The sequence below is a fragment of the Accipiter gentilis genome, chromosome 8 (genome assembly GCF_929443795.1).
Source record: "Accipiter gentilis chromosome 8, bAccGen1.1, whole genome shotgun sequence".
Taxonomy (NCBI): domain Eukaryota; kingdom Metazoa; phylum Chordata; class Aves; order Accipitriformes; family Accipitridae; genus Astur; species Astur gentilis.
Window position 1 is genome coordinate 13,764,789 of NC_064887.1, and position 22,747 is coordinate 13,787,535.

The 22,747-nt window shown below is 40.6% G+C and overlaps 1 protein-coding gene across 2 annotated transcripts in view; it reads left to right on the plus strand.

Annotated features, from left to right (window-relative positions):
• The window catches only part of ST6GALNAC5 (ST6 N-acetylgalactosaminide alpha-2,6-sialyltransferase 5), a 75,536-nt gene extending 53,935 nt beyond the window's left edge, over window positions 1-21,601 (plus strand). For both annotated transcript variants that reach the window (XM_049808588.1, XM_049808590.1), the window contains exons 3-5: window positions 5,780-6,189; window positions 11,541-11,648; window positions 19,182-21,601. In XM_049808588.1, coding sequence (XP_049664545.1) covers window positions 5,780-6,189; window positions 11,541-11,648; window positions 19,182-19,413 — 750 coding nt within the window. In that variant the 3' untranslated portion in view covers window positions 19,414-21,601. The remainder of the gene's footprint in view (window positions 1-5,779; window positions 6,190-11,540; window positions 11,649-19,181) is intronic.
• The last annotated feature ends 1,146 nt before the right edge of the window (window positions 21,602-22,747 follow it).

Sequence of the window (22,747 nt, forward strand, 5' to 3'; positions counted from 1 at the left end):
TTGAAGTTGGTTGAAGTTCAAAACTCTCTTTATGCTTTAAGTGTTTCAGTCTGTTTTTTTGTTCCAGCTTTTTATACACAGAAGTATTACCTAAGATATCCCAATATGCATCTGAATGATTTTTACTGTTCAGAGAAGACCAGTTTGAGAGCATCACTTCATAGTGTGTCAGGTAGATGGGACTTGAAAAATACCAAAGGAAACTCTTTGTGCTTGTGTGTTTTTTTCATTTTTGGTTCTTTTCATATTATTATGAAAGCACTGTTCCAAACCCAATATACTACAAAGCAAAAATAATCAAGGAACTTGCATTATTTTCAGAGGATCGTGTGTCCCAGAGTACTGGCATTGTGGAAATCACTTCTGAAGTGCACAGCTGTACTTCACTAGTGAGACAGCTTGGGCCCCACAGCTTGCTGCCTTGACTTACAGAACAGAAGTTACTTAGCAAATATGAAGCTTCGGGGTTTCTATTCTACTTTAAGGTGATAGTTGGGAATTTCTCAAAGAAAAGCAGATTTGGCCTTACAGTCGTCAGTCTTCAAGGGAAATATTAAGGAAGGAGGCACACTGGTAGAAACAATGTGTATAGTTTGCTCACAAGGGATGGATGTAATGGCAAGAGAAGCTTTATACCTGGAGCAGGGCTGAGTGACAGGGGCTCACAAGAGCTGGAGCATCCATTTGTGATGTGCCAGCAGTGGGCTGGGGATGCCTGGAGCTCCTGCAGAGGTTGAGGTGCGCATTGTGACAGGGGGATTGTCCTCGAAGCCTCTGGGAGAGGACAACTGGGAAGAGGCAGCCAGGCTAGTGGAGCAGTGGTCCTGACCCAGCAGCTTGTGAGAAACCTCAAAGCTGCTCAAAGCTACAAGAAAGTAAAAAGTTAGAACTGAAGGTGCCAGAACAAAATACTGTATTACTGGCAGTGTGTTAATTAGTGTTGTTGCCGGTGGCTGATGACCCAGCAATCAAGAACAAGCCATAAGTAATAAATTACATTGAATGTGGGGTGAACACAGGGTTCATTAACATCATGTATGTATGAAATGCTGATTAAGTTGCCCCGTGTGCAAGGCAAGGAACATAAAAAGCAAATGCTGAGGTAACATACAGTGAGCGTCACAGGCTAGCTGTTGTGCTCAGGCCAGGCACAAAGGGCACTAGGTAGGGGAGACGTGAAACTCCTACCAATGAAATTATCTGCTTTATAACAAAAAGAGAAAGCTAGACTGCTCTGGAATAAGCTCACTTTCTCCTGAACCAGTAAGACTGTCTCTTGTAATGTTTATGTATGCTTTTTCAACAATTAATATACTGAATTAATTCGGTTGAAAATGGAAACAGTTTTGCTTTCCTGTACATCAGTCGTCTTATTTCTACCACTGCTTTCACTTTAGCAGTCAGTTTGGGAGCTCTTGCCGAGGAGGTTGTTGGTTCAGTAATACAGTTCAGGTAGTTAATGTAGAGTGAAGCAACCCTATAGCTTTTCATTCCGGATCAGACAGAAGACAAGCATGCTAGCGCTGGCTAACAAAATGCTGTAGAGGTGTTGCAGTGCAAGAGAAAAACATAGCTGTCAAGTACCTTATTGATATTTTGCACTTTCAGTCTCAAATGCTTAGTTAAAGGTCATTCATCCAAAAGGAATTTGGATATTCTTTAACCTTTCTTGGTCTCTTTTGCTCTCTCCCAATACACTTTGAAGTCAGCTGTAATATTTCCAGATGTATCTATGAGGAACGCTGGTGTTCATGAACTGACACGTGGTCTTTTTCTGCTGAACTCAGTAATGACCTGTTCTTCACTCCAGAAGACCGTCAATCTTTCCATCCCCCCGCCCCCCGTCATGATTGCCGAGATATAAGACTCTATTTTTTTTATTTATAGAAAGGAAACTTTTATACTACTGATAATGGAATGATCTGAACCCAGGGGTCTTGAAACTAGGTCATGAAGTACTCAGTATAGGAAAAAAGTGTGTTTTCCGGTGTTCGTGATTTTACTGGAGGGAATTGTCTTGTTTTCTAAAGCTTGGCTTTAAAATCAAAAGACTTCTGTAAGAAAAAATAATCGATCATTTTATTTCATCACAAAGAAAATAATTATATCTAAGAGTAACATATTCTGAATCAGGAATAACATTTTTCCATTGATTTTTTTCAAGCAATAAAGTGTGTGAAAATAACATTTTTCTGTCATTGGACAACACAGATTTTAAAGTCAGTAACAGAGTAGATTGCCTCAAATTGGAAAATACAGAAACAACTGTGATATTGTTTTTTGTTTCTGTTTGTCTTACACAAATCAGACGTATATGATACAGCAACAGCACTTACTGGGCTATATATCTAAGTGAAAGTTGCCAGGAGTCAGTTTGGCCTATGATACTTAGAGCAGTGCAAGGTTGCACTCATTTGTTATGGCCACTAAGCTGCTGTTACAGGGTTTACCAGAACCTAGCAAGGTTCACCTGCTCCCTTCATTCCCTTGGGATAGCCCGTCTATCCCAGAAAACCACCAGCTGATTTTGCCATCTTCTGGGGTTCTATAGCACCGTGAGCTTGCTGTCTTGTAATGTCTATTCTCCCTCTCCCCATACATATTTTTAGGTGACTGGAACTGAGAGCTAATTTGGGCAATGTATTTGGCTGATACTTGGCTTGTTCACTCTCTTAGTGCCCTAAGTATTGATATGGCTGACTTGTGTTGTAGAAGTAGCCACGTGTTCTGCTGTGCTGTGCAAGGTGCTGTACATGTAGTTCAGGTACACATGAAACTGTGGCTGCTTATTGGCAATGGGCATGATTAAATGTCAGCAGCTTTTGCATGGATGGTATGTTACATTTCAAGGTAATTAATACAGATGCCGTAAAACTCAGACCTACCTCTCACCCTATCCCTTTTCTGGGCATTTTGAAGCGAGGCTCACAAAGGAAGAGTTGCATCACCTACCTAAAATACAACTCAAATGTCATAGGTTTGCCTTTTTTTTTTTTTTTTTTTTTTTTTTGGTTTGCTTTTTTCCCCCAACTATCACAGTAATAATTACTGTAACACAGAGCTTTCTGTGGAGTTAATGTTCTTCTGGCTTAATGGCCCCTGGTTATTCTCAGGCCATCAACTTTTTCCAGCTGGCCATCAATCCCAAAGAACTGCCTTGTGCCTCCATTATTATTGCTTAAGTAGATGACATTTCTGGTGCAACCACTGCTTCCCAATGAGATGATATTACAGCCGATAGCTTCCCCCCCCCTTGCTTTCAATATTGTCAAAGCATTATAAAGAGCTGGTATGAGAATGTTGTGGCTGTTGGCTGTGAATTCCTCAGACAATTTTTAGGTGCGAGTTTTGTAGACTTCAAGTGAAAGAATCTGAGTGAGGTGACTGAAAATGACTTGCCTGGAGCAGCTACACTGGCTCAGCCCCCATGCATCATTCAAGAAGTAGCTAGGCAATACCTGAATGTTTCAGTCTAAAGACTTTTTCCCAGAAGGAACAGTTTTCAAACAAGATCTGGGACAGATGTTTTTGGGGGTGTTAATGTTTATCATCTAGCAAATGTTGACATCCCCTCCCTCCCCAAGTTTCCACAGCTCCACTGATGGTTGCCCTTGTTTCCTAAGGATGGACTCTCTGACAGGCTTCTAAAAGAAACAGCTAAGTTGTAGATCAGTAGGCCAGAAACCAGCGGAGACTGTTTAGGTGAAAATGTCTTGCTGTGTGGATATTCAAACCCATGTAAGTTAACAATGGTGCTGACTACATTTCCTTTAACCTCATTAGCACTTCATCTTGCTTTCCCAAGCATGATGGTGGAGCAGCTAGTTCACCTTAGAGCCTTATGCTAGGTAATTCATCAAAGTGGCAGATGAAAGCTTAAAGGAAAATGCGTGTAAATACTGCATTAGGAACCTTGGCTCACAAAGGCATGAACATTTCTACCCATATCATTAGCTCTGGATTACAAACCATATATGTGAAAGAAAAGAGACTTTGTTGTTTAGGGAAGATGGAGATACAAAGCTTACTGGTTATATCATTACACAAATTGTATAGTTTAGTTATTTTGTCTTTAATTAAAAAGCACTTCATCATTCATTAGCTATTCTCATAGAAAGAAAGTTCGGACTGCAACCACTTACTACCTTCAAAATTAAAAAGAAGTTACATAAGTAAAATACCCGCTTCAAAAGTATTTGGAGCCAAAGCATTTTCAAACAGGGGACTGAGATTATCTCAAACCTAGGTTATGTCTTCTTTTCAGCTTTAGAGTTTTAAGCCGCGCCTCACTGCACACTGATTTACTCATTTGATTGCTATATATGCGTGTTTGATATTAAGTGTAATTACATGTCACCATAACTTCTCCTCATTGCTAATAAACCCACCAAGTTTACACCTGGAGACACGCTAGCTACGTTTGTAATGGTGCCAACAACGAGCTGCCATGCAGAGCCACAGGGTTTGATCTTGAGGTGCTGAGGCCCTTATTGTCAAAGATGGGTTTAGGTTGCTAGCCCTCTTCAGAGCCAATGAATACTGTCACCTCCTTGGTATACTACAGGATCAGGCCAGTGCCACAGTGCAGGAGACAACTGCTCTCAGCATGCTGTGTGTCCGATTTGGAGCCTGTTATTCACCAGGAAGGTATTGGAATGCCATTCTGTATGGTTAATGATGAAAATAAAATTCTGGTGGACATACGTAGGGAGGAGGATCAGTAGATCAAGAAGATCATGAACCAAAATGGCCTTCCAAGGAACGTCAGACTGGTGAGCAACCACAGTTCAGTCTCTTTGCCATCCTCCCCAACAGTAAAATACACACCATGTATGTTCTGTAATCTGATGTTATGGGCCTTAAATGCTGCAAGATACTGTTTCATGGAGGGCCACCCAGGCACACTGCAGTCTTTACCTCCCAGTTTATTGTATACTTGTCAGAAAGTAGCACTGTGGGGATACTGTTAACCCTTTGCCCCTTTTTAGTTCTCATGCTGAGCAGCAGATACACTTGCATACTCTTATTGATCTCTATATTGGTGGCTTACTTCAGTAATACAATCTATCATGCATTTTCATTTTCATGAAAGCTTGGTTTACTCTCCTGATTCCATTAGGTCAACCACTTAAGGCACCCCCTGTTCCATTTTACTGTGTAACATTTAAACATGACCTGACAGGCTAGAAAAAGTTCAGTGCGCCAATTCACCATCAGACATTAATGACCAGCTCTGACTGCTGAACCACAAAGGAGGTACGAGAGCACTGCAGTGGTTATGGCACCAACTTGGAAACAGCATGGAAGGATTGGACCAAGGGTATAACTCTCTTCCCTTAGCAAAATGTCCTGACCCCAAGGTTGAAAAGCTGTTCACATCTGTGCTTATGAGAACTTCCAAAAAAATTGGAAGAATCAAAAATACTACAACTATAGCTCATTTATGGCAAGTGGAAGAAGTACAATCCTAAGCAGCTGGGAACAGTATGGAAGCTGTTGCAATTACTGTATATGAACCAGCAGTGGAAAGGAGGATTTAAGCAGTAGACTTAACTCCACAGAGGAACTTTAAGGGCTATACCTATACGACGTTTTCCCCACCTACAAAATGTACAGGTAATGTGTCCCCAGTTATTTGGGAAGACTTCTGGGAGAGATTTATGTAAAGTCCTCTGAGATTTTTGCTGTAATATATGCTATGTACATGTAAAAATACAGTTATCATGTAGTGAATGGGAAGATGTCTACAGCTAATTTTGAAGTATGTATGTCTTTGCAGCCTTTAAAAATGCACTGCAAGAGTTGTGCATTGGTAACCAGCTCTGGACACCTTCTGGGAAGTAAACAAGGTGACAGAATCGACGAGACAGAGTGTGTAATACGAATGAATGATGCACCTACTCGAGGTTATGGAAAAGATGTTGGAAACAAAACAAGCCTTCGAGTCATTGCACACTCCAGTATTCAGAGGATTTTGCGAAATCGCAACGAACTCTTAAATATGAGCCGTGGTGCTGTGTTTATCTTCTGGGGTCCTAGCAGCTACATGAGGAGAGATGGCAAAGGCTTGGTGTATAATAACCTGCAGCTGATGAATCAGATACTGCCTCAATTAAAAGCATATATGATTTCTCGCCACAAGATGCTTCAATTTGATGACCTTTTTAAACGGGAAACTGGGAAAGACAGGTGAGAACTTACGTGGATACATTTGGGGGTTGTCATACAGTAGTAAAATAATGTAGTTTATATATACCAATTTCAGATCTGCTCAGAGGGACCATCACACCCATTAAATCGTCTGCCTCATGACTTGCATTATGGTATGATGTGCCAAATAACATCACTTGTAACAGAAGTAAAAAATAGGCATCAAAATAATTTGTATGCAGTATTGCCTTATCAACTTAGAATACCAGAATCTGGATGTACTATTTATACAGCCAAGGAGGCAGGAGCTGTTTAAATCTCACTTTGGGGTAATATACCTGAAAGTTTTTTTACTGATTCTGAAAAATCAGAATGGATAGGTTATGTTTTCTTATAGAGGAAGTGCCACCATTCAGTGAATTATAATAGCTGTTTATTGAATTTAAGCATTCTTGGAACACTGCAGCTGTAAAGCTTCTTGTAAAACAAATAAACATTAGTCATACATTAGGTGCTTCAGAACAGTTCATCTTGTATTTCCAACTGGGAAAAGGAAAGTTATGATGATAGTTACATCTTTATGAGACTGTTTATGACTTGTAGGCTGATCTTCAAATCAAATTTTTAGTAAGTGACCCACTGCAGGACTTGAGCATTTTCACATATAACGTTTGAAAATGGGCATTTAAACCAAAGACTTGCTAGCAAGAAATACATCTATTTTTAATGAACTCCTATTTTTTACTTACAAAATATGCTGCTGTAAAAATGGAACAGGGTATCCACTTAGGTACAAATGAAGAGGTAGGTTTATTGTGCAGTAACTCATGATGAGATTTTTCTAGCTTCACAAATACTATACATAGACACCAAAGCTTGGAGCTGGGCTCGATCCTGTTGTGGAAAGGTAGGACTCAAGAGCATGGACTTTCTTTTCTGGGTTGCACAACAAAGGCAGAACCGGTGTTAGAGGAAACTGTTGTATCCTCTTCGCTGACGGCGACTGTATCTTTGCTTGGCATTTGCTGCCTTTGTCATACCCCACATGGTTGCTTGCAGAACCCTGTTCAGTTATAGTGGGTCAAACTATGTATCGGAGATCTTGATTGACACACGCTAGCACTAGAGCACACAGTAACTTGGTCAGTTTCTTACCATTAAAGGTCCTTTTCTCTTCATCCTCAAAGTCTCTGCCAGAACAAGAAGGAAGGATAACAAGGGGGGATACTCTGCCAGTTCTGATGTGTTACAGTCTTTTCCAGGTTTGTTCACCCAGAGTAGAGCAAAGTGAGAAGGTGAATTAAGCATTTGAACCCTTCAAGAAAAGTGCAAAGGATTATCTGTATGCCCAGTATTTTCAAAGGCATGAAAGTTAAAGCCTGTAGTTGCACTGTAGCACAGGCCACCATCAGCCCTAAGAGTCAGACCCTGTGCACAAGGAATGCACACTGCCATCTCCTTTCCTGGATTACTCTTTCAGCATAAGGCCACATGCAGTCCCTAGTTTTGAGGAACAGTTTACCTCCTCTGCTTCAGTCTGGCCAGTTCCGCCATGGGGAGCCCGGGTCCTATTCCTTTCCTGACATTTGCTGTGCAGTTTCAGGCAAGCTGCTCTTTCTGGTTCTGCATCACCCATCTGGAGCAAGAGGCATATAGCTGTGCATGTGATGAAAGCATTTCTTGTTCTGCACAGGCACCAGGCTCAGTCTTGGCTCCTGAAATATTCTCAAGGCATTTGAGACATTAATGACACTGTAACAAGTTTATAGTGGACTCAGTTACGGGCACCCTGAACTCCCAGTGTGAATCAAGGGCACTTGGATGCCAGCAAAATTCAGCCTCATTGAACAGGTCCTGTTGCTTTTAAGAAATTGCAGGCTCTGCTGTGTATGAACCGCTCCTTTAGAGGGCACATACAGCATACTTGAAGGACTAAGAAGATTAAAACGGGAGATGAAAATAAATGAATAGGCAGCACAGAAAAACAGGGAAGATGAAAAGAAACATGGGTAGGAAGGAATTTGTAATGGAGGAAAATTTATGTAGCTGTGGGGACAGGAGCGGAACATTGTACAGCCCAGAATGTTGCTGTTCCCTGGGATGTTTCTGCTGAGCTCTTGACATTAGTGCCTGCAAAAAACAAAAGAGGGAGAGAGAAGCCTGATTGAAAGGTTGCAATAATCAAACCATTCATTTCTGTCTTGAAAATGATGAGAAAAAAGGTAATTGGATGTATTGTGCTTTTTGAAAAAAAAAGCTGATTTTGAAATGAAGGGAAACCTTCAGAAAACATTGCCAGTTAAATAGTACGGTGAATGACAAAGGATGCAGAGCAATATACTTGGTATTATAAAGTAACTGTACTTGAAAATAACTTTATAATTGAATAAGGGTACATTAAGAAAATACGATTCAGAACCAATATTATAGTAATTAGATAAAGGAAGCATAAATGAAATAACTGCAGGAAGAGTATTTCCATAGAGATTATAAATGAGATTTTGGTGGAGCAGAAAGGCCTTTAATTGTAATTTAGTGTGCACTACAGAATTATCAGCACAGTGTGTTAGTTCATCATATAAAAGAATATCTGATAATTTCCCCTAATAAGCACATGACAGTTCTTCATATTCTTTCATTACAGCTGATTAGGTATAAAAACAGTATTCTTTTGTTGGACTCTTGTTCAGATCTTTTATGAAAAAGCAAGACACTGTAACCCCGTTTCTATATTGCTGTCCTACAGACATGGTATTTAAAGAGGCCGAAGTGGTACTTGAGTAAGTTCTTAAATCTTTATTTCATTGTTTAGCTTTTAAACTAGTTTATTTAAATTCAGTTATTCTCCTGTTTATTGAAAACACTAAATTACAGCGTAAGTGTGTGTAAGCAAAAAGAAAACTAACTCAGCAGTCAGCCTAGCTGGGTTGCCTGACCTGTGCAAAGCCCAGCCACTTCGGTCATGGTCTAGATATAATTGCTCCCTTGGTTTTGGAATATGAGGTCTTAGGCACCTAAAACAGTGGCCTTGTGCAAGCTCCAAAGTACTCTTAGCCTGAACATGTTCCTGAATTACCTAGTGGTTCATAAGCTCAGAAACGCTCAAGTGGCAGGAAAGCAAATTTTTTAGGCTTTTCCCTACCTTTCCCTTTCCTAATAATTTTGAGCCAAAAATTATTATTTACTGTTTTGTATTGTTGCAGTGCCTGAAGGCCTCTGCTGAGCTTATGACCCAGCTATGACATTGTGACAAATTGCACCACCACCCCCAAGCTTAAGTGCAAATTCAGAAAATAAATAAGGCCCCATAATTGGAACTAATGAGATGCTTAAATCATGTTATTCTCCAAATGCTAGCTTAGCCTGAAAGTCTGTATGTCAGGAGCAGTAAAAACGTACGTTTCAGGAGTTCATATATTACCAGGTGACCCACAAAGGACAGGACAAATTACCCAGCATCCCTCAGGCATTTTTGGTTAAAGAATTCCCTTATGTTTAGAAGTGCCTTTTAAGCAACCAGCACCGATACCACTACTTTTTTTTTTTTCTTTGCAATAGTCTAATTCACTGAGGAAATCGGAAACCTTGGTACAAGGCATTCCTCAATCTGACGGTGCTCAAAACGTCCCCCTCCTACTGCCCTGTAGGTGACCTACTTGGAACCAACTTGTTTAGCATTAGCTTGGGAAGCTGTTATGGTGGGCTGCTGCCTGCTGAACTACATATTGGTGATTGCTGGCACTTGCTTGCAGCGGCTGTTCTGACTTCAGGTCCCCACTTCCAGGACTGTTGTGCACTCTGCTATCACTGGGTAAACTGTAAAAGAACTGGGCTCAGGACCTGGGATTCCCAGGTGACTGCTTTGATGAGAACCTCATGTTCTCTGCTGTGCTTTTTGAGGGGAGGGGGGGTGTCACAAAATTTTGCAGGTGTCAGGCAGATAGAGGTGTGGTGGAATGGGGTTAATGTGTGTTCCATATTAGTACAATCTGACACAGCGCATAAGCCATCCGAGAACCTGCACTTGCTCTCACAGTGCCTCAGCTTTAGTACGAGATGTAAGGAGAGCCAGTCACCGTGACAGCCTGTCATCAGGAATCTGAGGCCTTTTTGGGTCGGAAATGACACAAGCTTGAACTTCTTCCTGCAGGACTTTTCTAGCTGAGGAGCCATTAGGGAGACCTGCTGTCTCCTTTAACAGTATTTGAAAGGAGACCTTTGAGTGAACTTGTTTTCTCTGGAGCAAATACCTGACTTTATGTGCCTCCATTTCTAAGAGAGGTGCCTGACTTGGTCCCGTAGGGCTGCCCCTAAATATGCCTTTACGACATCTTTAAGACATGCTCCTCACTGGTATTTTCTTGACACTCCTGTCCCAAAACTGCCAGCTCTCTGCTGGTGTAGGGACAGTGCAAGAACTTAACACAGGACTGGGACTTCCAGTGCATGTGCCAGGCAACCAGTAACCATTATAGTGCCCCAGCTCTTACACCCTAAACAGGAATAAGGAGCAAATGCTAGGAAGAAGAAATGTTACTATTGCCATTTTGCAGGTAAGAACCTGTGCAAAATTTAAGCACATCTTGTAAACGTCTTACATCTGTGAGCAGTTACATGGAGATATCTCCTATTTTGCATAAATAATGCTGAGATCAGTTGTGCTTCTTTTGAAGATTTCTCCCAGCCTGCAGAGAATGCCAGGAAAGGAGCTGCCTTAGAGGGCTCCCTTGCAGCACTGTCATTCACATTCAAAGGTCTGACCAGGCAGGGATGGGACTCAGGGCAGGCAGAGGGGTCGCACCCAGGGTGAAGGTCTCCCAGGCTGGGTAAGGGACAGGCATAGATACGAGTTTCCTGCCAGCAGTCACAGTGAGTGGCTGGGAGCTTCTAGAAACCAAATCATGGACAGGGTGGGAGGAAAGATGCTTACACCAAGCACTTGAGGCCAGGTCTTGCTCCAACAGACAGGCTCCTCTGTGTGCTGTGGGAGGCAGCATTTTAAGCAGCCCTCTTCATCCCCCATGATGCGTCTTCCTGAGCACTTAGTGTGTAAGCTTCATTAAGTGATTATAGATGTGTATAGATTACTAGCAGAAGAATATAAATATAGGACATGAAGTTTCAGTCACTTAAAGTAAACTTGCCAAAAGGTCAGCTAAATATTAACATTGCTGTGCCTGAAAATTAATTACAGCAAGGGCAGTTTCTGCATAGATTGGTCTACTGACAGAAGACACTAGCAAAACCATTAAAAGATGAACGATCAAAGTAGTCTTGGTTGCCCAATTTTCATAACCTTTCACAAGAATGAAAAAAATACCCAGAAATTGCTTCAGATATCTCAAGAATTATTTGTTAGCCTAGAAACTTAATTATGTTTTTGCTTTCAGGAAGATATCCAACACTTGGCTTAGCACGGGCTGGTTCACAATGACTATCGCATTAGAGCTCTGTGACAGGATAAATGTTTATGGCATGGTGCCACCGGATTTCTGCAGGTAGGATTTATTTTGGAACCATTATTAGCCAACAAGGTTGAACATTACAGATAAATATCTGAATCTTTTAGGTTTTTTTTCTCTGCAATATGTCTTCAGTCCTCTTAAAGCAATTAATTAACATGTCCCAAGATCTGATTCTGAAAACAACAAACAGCATTTAATTATGTTATATAAAATATTTAAAAATTTTGTTTGTAGTGTGGGAGAATTAATCCATCTTGTTGGTCTCTGAATATTTATCAGCTAGAAGTAATGCAATAATTGGCATGAAATTAATCTGAAAAAAGAAGTACTAGAAAACGTTACTTTCAATTTGTTTTTAAAGTTTCCCCCCAGTTAATAGAGGAACAGAGTTCTCACAGTGACTAGTTTCTAAATTGAACTTTCTACACAACTCAGATTAAGCTTGTTTCATCTGTGTCACATGAATCCCAATCTTCCAGTAAACTAGCTTCCTAAATAATCCGCACCAAAAAAACCCCCCAGAATTTGGAGCCACAGAAGAGATGATCAGTCCTTTAATCATCCATTTTGGGCATGCAGGGTGTGGGCCACAAGCAGTAGAAGCAGCACACAAATTCTGTCAGTGGAAGCTATGTGACCCCTTCACGTTGTTTTATAAAGTAACAGCTTGTGTACATTTTACAGCTACTTTGTGCCTCCAGCCATATTCAGGACTGGGACCCAAGGCCCTGGTTAAGTTTTCGCACTATGGATCAGTGATACAGGGAAAGCCTTCAGGACTTCTGGTACTGGACATTGGCCACATGATGCAAAGTACTGATCCACTATAAATTCACACAAATTTGCTTTACATCAGCAATCTTTATGCTGACTTAAATATCACCTGTCCATCCATTACTAGGCCTAGCACTCTGGCCTTTCAGAAAAACGTGGTTATGCGCCCACACCTAGTCCTGATCCCATTTGCACTGTTAGGTGACCCAGTAATGCACAGAGCTAGTAATGGCAGTCTGGACTGATGGCAGGCATCAGTGTAACATTTCATCACCCGCTCACAAATCCCCTTCACCAAGCAGTACTCGCTTGAGTTTTCTGTTGCAAATTTGGTGATCTCACTGCAGTCTGGTTCATGGACTAATTCAAGATGCCTTTCAGGGGCAAGGGGAGCAAGGCTGCAGTGATAGGTTAGCTCATCTCTCAAAGAGCAGGACTGCTTTGACTTTCTTCTGAGCACTGAAAAGGATCATTCAAGGAATCTGCATTTGTCCTAGGCCCACAGTAGAAATCCCTGAAGAAATTACAGTATAAAATGTCAACACTAAATTCCACTTTGTGAGAATTTCTACAAATTATAACAAAACACTGATGATAAATGCTGTGATGTACTGCCAGATTTCATCATGAATTCTCCAAGGAAAATAACAAACTAGATCAGATATTCCAGACAACATAAATACCTTCCACAGCACAGCATTTACGTTCCCTTGTCATTTCAGTTGGCCAAGATGCACTTCAGTTTCTGTAAGTGGCTGGTCTGTCTGTCTTCACAAGTGGCTGTATTTCAGTGGCACATGGAAGTAATTCTTAAATAAACTGATGATCTAAAAATGCAGAAGACAGCAGTTCACTGCATAGCAATGCTCAATCCTTACTTTTCAGGCAAAGTCAGATTAGTTTAGATACATGTACATAATTTAAAAAAAAACACAACAAAACTGTTTTTAAGAGGGGTTAAAATTGTCACTGAGACCATATGAAAGGCTTTCATGGAATTGATACACTGAAATCAGATAGACATATTAAATTATAACACAAGAAAGTTTTTAATCGAGCCTACCATCGAGAGAAGCAATAGTGCCTACAGCCTGCATAAAAATATCTTAACATAAAGGTATACTCACCTGGTCATAAAAAGGTAAAAGGTCATTTCTTAATCAAAATAATATAAAGTGTCTTTACTTCAGGTTTATTCCCCAGATGATGAAGGGGAAAATTGTAGTTGCCATGCCTGGACGAAGCTATACAGGAAGATCTATGAAAGGAACACCTTGCCACAAATACAGTTAACCTTTTTAGTTTGCTCTTCAGCCACTCATTAAGAAGTTAAACAGTGCTTCCTTTCAAAGAAATAAGACAGCAAAACAGAATAGCAGAAAGAAAGATTCTGTAATTTTAAGCCATATTTCCTGGTTTTCAGTCAGACAAAATACAAATCTACCATTCAAAAAAAAACCCCAAACCAAAACAACAACAACAAAACCCCCACCCTGCGCCTCTCATCCATGTGCAAAATGGTGTAGGTACTTTAGTTGCTATGCAACTGAAGACTCATTAAGATTTTAAAAAAAAATTAATACTCTTATTTCTATTCGGAGTTAGTATCACCAAATTTACAACTTCAGCAGATACCCATTATTTTTTAAGTATTAATTTGTGGAGTAAGTAATGAGTGTGGGTGATCACTGTCATGGAACTAAATTAGTATCACATCTGTAACGTGAAGGACATCTCAAAGGTATCATGAATATCATACTGTTGATTCTACTACAAATTATTAGCTTAAGATCATTAACCAAATTGCTTCCCACCCGTGCAGGAAAAATAGTCTAGTGAAGGAGTCTGGAGTACAGACTAAAAGATTTGTCACTATTAATTGCAATAAACGTGTTTTAGATTCATTTCTATTTACTTTCACTGGACATTGATTTTTATAGCTGAACTGGAATTGGTAACCTGATTATTATAAATTTCCAGTACTTTACAGCAAAGCTATATGCAATATCAAATCCCTTTACTTTGCCACAGATTTATGCTGTAGTAAGGGTTAAGGGCTTTGATATTGGTCTCATGCTGTTAAATACATCTGACTTGCACATTCTAGAATAAGATGAAAGCTTATGCTTCCATGCACAGTGCAAAGATTTTGGAGAGTGTGCGCACCTCTCACTCTTTTGTCACAAGAAAGACAAGACATCTTGCGGTATTTTTGTTTCAGTGGCCAGGGATGAGCAAACTAGCACCCCAGATGGGAAGCATTTCCCTCTCTGAGCTCCCTCCGGCAGCCTGCTGTATGCCCAGGACTCACTCCTGATCTGGGACATCAAGGATTTTTCCCTTGCCTCCCTACATCAGCAGCCAGAATGTGGTGCACAGATAGCACCACGATTCCTGAAGGCACTGCAGTGCTGCTGCTTTTCTTAGTGGCTGCTCAGCAGCATCGGTGGGAAGGACACAGACAAGCCTTAATGTGGCTTGTAGTAACTCCAATTCCTGTCCGCTGGAGTGTCAGCAGCAGTGAGAGGTTGGTTCCTTGCAGATATCTCTGGGTACACAGGCACACAAAGGAAGACTCAAGGTGTTAGTGAGAAGAGCCGTCTTTAACACCCCCTCCTCTTCCTGGGCCTTCTGGAACTCATGGAAACTTACAAACTTAATTCTGAGCCTGATTTTAACTAATATGAATAATTTTTGCTCCAATTATGCAGCCAGATAATTTTCCTGCAAGAATCCTCATTTGACTGCCAGGCCATTTCCCATCTGTGATAATTTGCCTGAAAATTGGCATTTGAAATCCTTTAATTTGTTCCTTTGGGTACAGCTTTTAAATCTAGTGTTTTCTTACCTCCCTCTCTCCACTTTCAGTTGCTTTAAATCGAGTGCAAAGAAGCAGTTGTGCTAGTTACATTTCCTGGGGCTTATCAGGGGCTTGAAAGAAGAAGGTTGCTCACAGGATGGTAAACTGTATGGGAGATAGTCATGCCCTTTGGTCCATATACCTGAATCTCACCTCATTACCTTAATAACTTAATAACAAAGTGCATAAATGGTTTGGAAAACAGGGCTAGTATGGAGGTCAAGGAAATGGGATCCTGAGCATAGAAGGCAAAAAATGATCCAGAAATTTTCTTCATGGTCCTGGCGCAGCACCTTGCCCATCACTCAACATATTAATAACACTTTAGTCACCCTTCAAAATTTCAAAATACAAATTATTTTACAAAGCATGTGAGTCCATATGGTTTTAGTGGGTTGATTTATAATGGCTCTTCATTTGTAAAGGAAGAGGTTGACCAGAATGTGGTATAGGTTGGCCTTGTTTTTCTGCCTTGTTTCTTTTGAGGCAAACGCTGTTTGCTGTATTTTCAGCTTTCACTGTGGGTGGATACCATCTGTGGGAAAATGTGCACTGAAGTGGCAAACGATAGATGACTGACATTGGGTACAAGCACTTACACAGTTGCTGTGCTGGCAGGCTATTAGGCAGGAAGTATAGTATATTTTACAGAGGAACTTTCCTAGATTCCTCCCAGCTGTGATATTAATATGCATGCAAAGTCTGACAAAATACTGATTAATGTCCAGTATCAGTCAGTGATAAAACAGCATCTGTTTTAATGTTAATAAATGAGGTGGCAAGCAATTTCCGAATAGAAATTACTCATGCATTTCATTTGCTGGTGACACAAGCTAATTGCAGAGTTAGAAGATAACACAGTACAGTTAATTTGGGTTATGGTGTAGTTACTCAAGCCAGAGTTCAAGTCCAAACCTTATTAGCATGCAATCTAGGGGAATCCAGAACTCCCGTGAAAGGCGAGACTTCAGACAAAATGTCCTAGGTATCTAACTGCCTTTCAGAGTTCCTAAATCCAAAATACATTTGGAATTTAGCCTCAAAGCCTGTCGGCTGCAGAGCAGTCTTGGAGAGGTCTAAAGCTACCAGCATTTTCATTTTTGCATTGAATTCACCTCCAATTCAGCCAGTAGATGTCCTGTCGGCTGCAGAGCAGTCTTGGAGAGGTCTAAAGCTACCAGCATTTTCATTTTTGCATTGAATTCACCTCCAATTCAGCCAGTAGATGTGCATACAAGCCTTGAGAGCACTCATCAGGGGATGCCTGAACCCAACAGGGTGCCCGGACTGTGCTCCTCTGCCTCTCTCCCCTGCCGGGCCCTGTGCAGCGGGTGTTTCTGCACTGTTTCTAACGGGACGTTGCACAAAATATAGTGGCCTGTTCCAGCCTGGAGCTAAGGGCATCCACTTAGGATACTCTGGTGTTAGCTTCAGAGCCTTTGATGTAATGCAGAATCCCTGTCTTCAAAAGAGAAAGCCACTGGTAGAAAGAGAATAGCCAGAGGTAGAATACTGATAACGTAAGAGATAAAGGACTTACTGGGAGGTATGGGCTTCAAAATGTTGCTTCAGAGGCAACAGAAGAGTGTAACCCTAGGTAAGTACTAAGTTACCAGAGTGAGGGAGAAGAGGGAGGACCACTATCAAGCCTTCTCGCCTTCCTCTCTCCGTCTGATCCACCTATCCTTTGTGTACCTGTATACTTTGGGGTTTGTGCAGAGAGAAAAAACCAATGACCAGCATTCCTAGAAGTCCTCCGTGAGAAATCTGATTCCAGTTATCACCATCATCCATCGCTAGTTTCAGCGTACAGCAAAGGAATAGGGAAGAGCCATGCAGCGATTCATTTCCTGCTTTTTGCTCTTCCAGTTCATGTTCTGCAAACCCAACTCAGGCCTTCATAAAAAAAAAGGGGTGGGGTGGGGCAGCGGAGGGAGGATCCCAACCAAATCTACCCAGAGGTATCGGGGCCAGCAGCCTTGCAGGCTCAGTTTGCAGTACTGGGCCCTCAGCAGTCAACTTATTTCCACTGTGACTGCATTTGTTGGAGATACGATTCCAACTTTAATAATCCTAGTTTTAAAGCAGTAAATTTACACTGAGCAACAAAGGTTTACCCTCGAGAACACAAAAGTAAAATCCAGCTTCAGTGCAGAAAGGAAGAGCAGTCTGAATGAGAGGCAGAGGTCTATTTCTTCAGTAGTTCTTAAGAAAAAAAAAATCCCATTAAAATGTATCCTGTTAGATTTACAGTAACCATACAAATGATTCATTTAAGAGATTATAATGAGAGGTCCAATGTATCAAAAAAGTTGTGAAAAATTAATTGAAGATCAAGGTCTAATAGTTGTAGCTAAAAAAAGTTATTAGATTTCTATATGAAGGCTATTTTTTTACATTACAAATGTTTTCTGTAGGTGAGGTATTGAAGAATTTCTTTTCACTCTTATGTATTCCGGTGAGAATATATACAGTAGATTTAGAATTCATCTTATTCTAGAAATGCGATTTTATTGTTATTCTGGTCTTGTAAGATTGATCACCGTGTTGTGTTACCAGGAAGCTAGATTGATTGAATTAAAACGTTAATCTAAGGTACAAATGGAAAGCAGCAACAATATCATACATTACCACTGCATATACAATATGGTTAATGGTAAAATAAGAAAAATTAGAGAATTGCGTAGGTGACAGAATTACACAGTAAAAATAATGCCCAGGACAGGATACTGACAGATAGTGGATGCATTCAATTGAAAGTGAGCTTCAATATTAGCTCTTCAAGATGAAAATAATCAACTCTGTATTAGAACTGACAGCCCTGAATCTGCACGAGATTTCTTGCTTTGTACTAGGGTCCTGTTCAGCTCAGGCTTTAACATAGAGCAGTTCCACGGCTTCACTAAATGGTAATATTTGGATTAACTTTTCTGCCACTACAGAATAGTTAGTAGCAACTGTGGAGATCAGTACCATTGGGTTATTCTGTCTGGGACAGCTATCTCTCTTTGAATTTATAACAGAGAGGGTTGTATGAGTTCTTGTCAGCCCAAAATGCCTGTGGCCCAAAGTCAAAACATAATGGGTACAGTTTAATGTAGAGAATAAAACAAAAGGAGAATGAATCACTCTGGCTTATTACAAGACAAATGTGCCTTTTACAGAACATAACATCAAAACATTGAGGTTAGAACTGCTAAAATGAACTTTATCCTAAATATCTAATTGGTCTTTGGCATATCCTATGTGCCACCACATGAGTACTATCTCCTGCTGGTTAATGCCGATGGGCTCACAGGGTCAGAAGAATACTATGGGTGAACGGTTTTAATTTTTAGCTTAGATACATGAAAGTTGCCATTGTAAAATCAAAAAGAAGTCATCTGTGCATCAGATGTTTGATTATAAACCCAGAAACAGCAGACTGTATCACTGACCTGGCATGCAGACACTCTCATTGAAGTTGTGCACTCAGAACCTTGTGCACTGTGCTGGGAATGTTCAACAGAGCTGATGTGACACAGATAACCACCTCCCCTCTATCTTCCCCTTCCCTTTCTTCCCCCAGTTCAGTAAATACCTCTGCAAGGCTTTTTACGAGTCACAATCTAGATATAAATCTCTTTTAAGCAGCTTGCTTCAAATTTCATAGTAGTAACACAGCCCTGCAGCACTCTCCCTTGTTTTTGAGCTACTGCTGTCCTTTATTTAACTGGGAGGAGGGGATTAAAGGAGAGCAATAGAAAGAGCAAAGAAAACACCTTTGCCCCATTCTGATGTATTAAATATGCAAGAAAAATACAGCTACCTAGAAATTTGGTTTAACTGGGAGAAAAAGTGAATTTGAGCCCATCAGTTTATTACAGATAGCATCTTTTCAATCAGGAAAAAAAGAACATCTTGGGCTTCCATCTATTTTCTTTCTTCCACAGGGATCCTAATCATCTTTCAGTACCTTATCATTATTATGAACCTTTGGGACCTGATGAATGCACAATGTACATTTCACACGAGCGGGGACGAAAGGGCAGTCATCATCGTTTCATCACAGAGAAACGAGTGTTTGAGAACTGGGCACGGACATTCAATATTCACTTTTTCCAACCAGACTGGAAACCAGAACCACTCACTGTAAATCACCCTGAGGTTAAACCGGTGGTCTGAGGGATGAATGCACAGGACCACAATCGCAGTCACCTACAGCCTTCGGGTGTTGGACCTCCTGGGACAGCAAGGCAACCTAGAGGAGGAGGTAACAGGATTTGCAGCTGATAACTGCAGCAACAGTCAGGAAGTTATGATGAAGGAGCAGAAGCATATCAAGAGTACTTTCTGTCGAACTGTGCATTAATCCAGTATATAGCCTTTTTTGGCCATCTGACTTCCTGTATGTGTATGTGATTTGTGAAAAACAACTTGAGTATCATTAATGGATGGTTAATTCATTATGGTTTTTTAAAGTACAATGCCACTGAATTTTCATAGTGAAAACTTACGGTATTTATTTAATGGAGATTTTTATGCAACCTAGGCCAGTATTTTTCTAGTTCACAGTTACGTGGCTGTTTATCTTTCATAATCTTTCAAATCCAAAATTAATATTGCTGATGGTTTGGAAGGCCTAGCTTTTTATTTATAAAATTTGTTTGAAAAATATGGTTCTATATAGCATGTAATTAATATTTGATCTGGAAATGTTGCACTTCTTCTAAAAATTGTGGGCTCCATTCCAGTATAAAGCCTTTAACAGCAGGAGTGGTCCCATGTGCAGATCTAGCTAACTTTACATTCTGACATCTCATGTTAATATGAAAATGGTAGTGAAAATTCTGTTTGATATTAATGTGCATTTGCTGCTGTGCTCTCAAGCTGCTGTTTTTTAATTAGGGGTGGAAGGAAGGAGGGCAAAGTTTATAAAAAAAAGAACCACTGGCTATAGCAGCATGCTTTTCAGTGAAGAGACCAGGCTCAGGCTGGAGGGGTTGTGTTTTGGTTTGCCTCTTGCAGTCCTGCAAGAGGCTGAAGGAGCAACCCTCCTGAGGCAACAGACTACAAACCAGGCAACAACTGCTTCAAATCACGTGACCAAATTTCTGAATTCAAAAAGTTAAACTACCAGGTACTACACTACCAGCCATACTAGCCAAAAAGATTACAACATTGCACCTGCAAAAATCTCTGCCTTCCACTGTTCCAAGATCATCACTGAGCTCAGAGATCCTGATCACATTGAAGTTGGGATAGGAAAAGAGTTCCACCAGTACAAAATTGTCCCCTTGAAAAAAGCAAAGTTACACTTGGCAGTTTTTTCGTCAAGTAGAGGTGCACGGCGAGTCCCTGTGAACAAAGGGGATGGACAATGCTAGTGCCATATATGAAACCTCACAGTATGAATTACTGCGTTACATTCGGCTTGTGAATAAAGAAGATTTCAGTTCCGGTATCATTTTTCCTTTTGCCTCACAAATACTAAATCTCCGATTTCTTCAAAGTAAACAGTAGGAATAACTATTGCATGAAACATTATACCTCAGGTGACGAAAGGTGTCTCTCATTAGACAAATATTAAAGCTAGAACAAAGATATTACCTTAAAAAGTCTTAAATCAAAGAAGCTGAACCTCAGAGGCGATACGTAGAACTGGGACCAAACTCACTATCATTTAAACCCACGTATGACCCACAGTCTTCCTCTTTCCCAAACTGGATAGCAATAGCTGCAGCTACCCTACAGATACCCCGATTCTCTGGGGACAAAGTGAACTGCCCTTGTCAGGGGCAAAACAGTGTTACCCCTGTAACACTGCCTGGACCTGAAGAGCAGGCCTCCAAGAGCCACACTCTTTGCTGCAGCCCTCCCCACTATCGAAGAGCGAGGATCTATAACCTATTTTGCCTTAAAAGCTTTCTTTTGGTGTTCTTCCTGGCACACACACTCAGCATACAAACTGAATGCAAAGCTCTACTATTGCCAAATGCTTGTAACCTGTCTCTTGTCAGCTGGTGTTTAACTGTCCCTCTGTCACTGATTGTGTTTTATTCCTTCCACTTGATTTAACAACATTCTACAAAAAACAGACTGGATTTTGAACTAATGGTAATTTGACCCTCTCAGCATGTGTACTGGGGTATGTATCCAGCATATATTGCTCAAATTGATGAACTCTGTCAAACTGATTTACAGATTATTTCTAATGTGACTGCAAGAGATGGTACAGATCACAGTAGGTCCTCTGATGCCACCATCCTTTTGTTATTAGTGGTATGATAATAAAAAGATCTTGTCATTCTACAATAGAGCTCTTAGTTTTTCCATTAATCGAGGGCTGCAGGATGTGTATGCTCAATGTTTAGATCATTTTAAAATAGACTACACCAATCTACTTTTAGTGTTCAGTAGAAACACAGGGACTTGCGAGGCTCCATTGTGCTCCACATGCTTGTTTCCTGTCTGCAAGACTGGTCAGTTCCAAGTAGATCAGATGAAGCATTAAGAATGTGAAGAAGAAACATGGGATAAACTGACACTAAATCTCCTAACAGAGTGAAGCTAAGGATTGTAAATACTCCTTCAGTTTCTAACAACTATGTGTTCTAGTTACCCTTATACACATCCACTCTTTTAAACAAAACAAACCCAAACTTTAGTCTCATCAACCTCCTGTGAAGTTTCAGCAAGTTCCCCCATCCGCTTACAAAAAGTATGAAGGAGTATTTTCCAAGTCACACCTGTATATATAAAACTCACTGCAAAAGGATTTTGATGAAGCCAAGGAGACAGCAAGTTTTAAATAGGATTGATCACACAGATTAATACAGCATATAAATCCAGTCCAAAAAGCACAGGTTATAAGAGTGCAAAAGAAATACAAGTAATTTTTAAAGTGCTGCAATTTTAATTTATAAATTACTGATGTATTTTTCTATAAAAGCACAATTTTTGAACTACAGCATATCCTGCGACATTTCAACCTGAAGTAAGGTTTTATGGCCTAGTTATAAACCAAACAGATTTATGACGGAAAATGCTGTCAGACCAGAGATAAGTAGTACAAACTAGGCACTGCTTCCATTCTCTAGTTTATGCTGTCATCTTACACCCATCACTGCAATTTGATCGATTCATGATCTTCAGCGTGCATCATTCCACATATTAAAAACTGTTGCAAAACAGTGTTTACAGACGTCAGCAATTTTAAGATCTATGTTACTTTAGTTCTGAACTCCTTGCATACCTTATGCTTTTATGCTTGGCTTTGTCAGAGTAGCTATTTGTCATCTGAAGAACCATAGCTCTTGTTAAGGGAGAAGCCGCTGCCCAAGCATTCACACCCCAGTGAAGGAGTCGCACACGAGCCACCCGAGGCTTGAACTGCCAGGACCGCGACCCCAGTGAGCCGGCGGGTGCCCGTTCCGACTCCTCCTCACACACGCTCGCCCTCAGGTGCTGCGTCTTCCCTCAGGCTTGACCCTAGGTTCCCCAGCGTAGAATCTCTAAT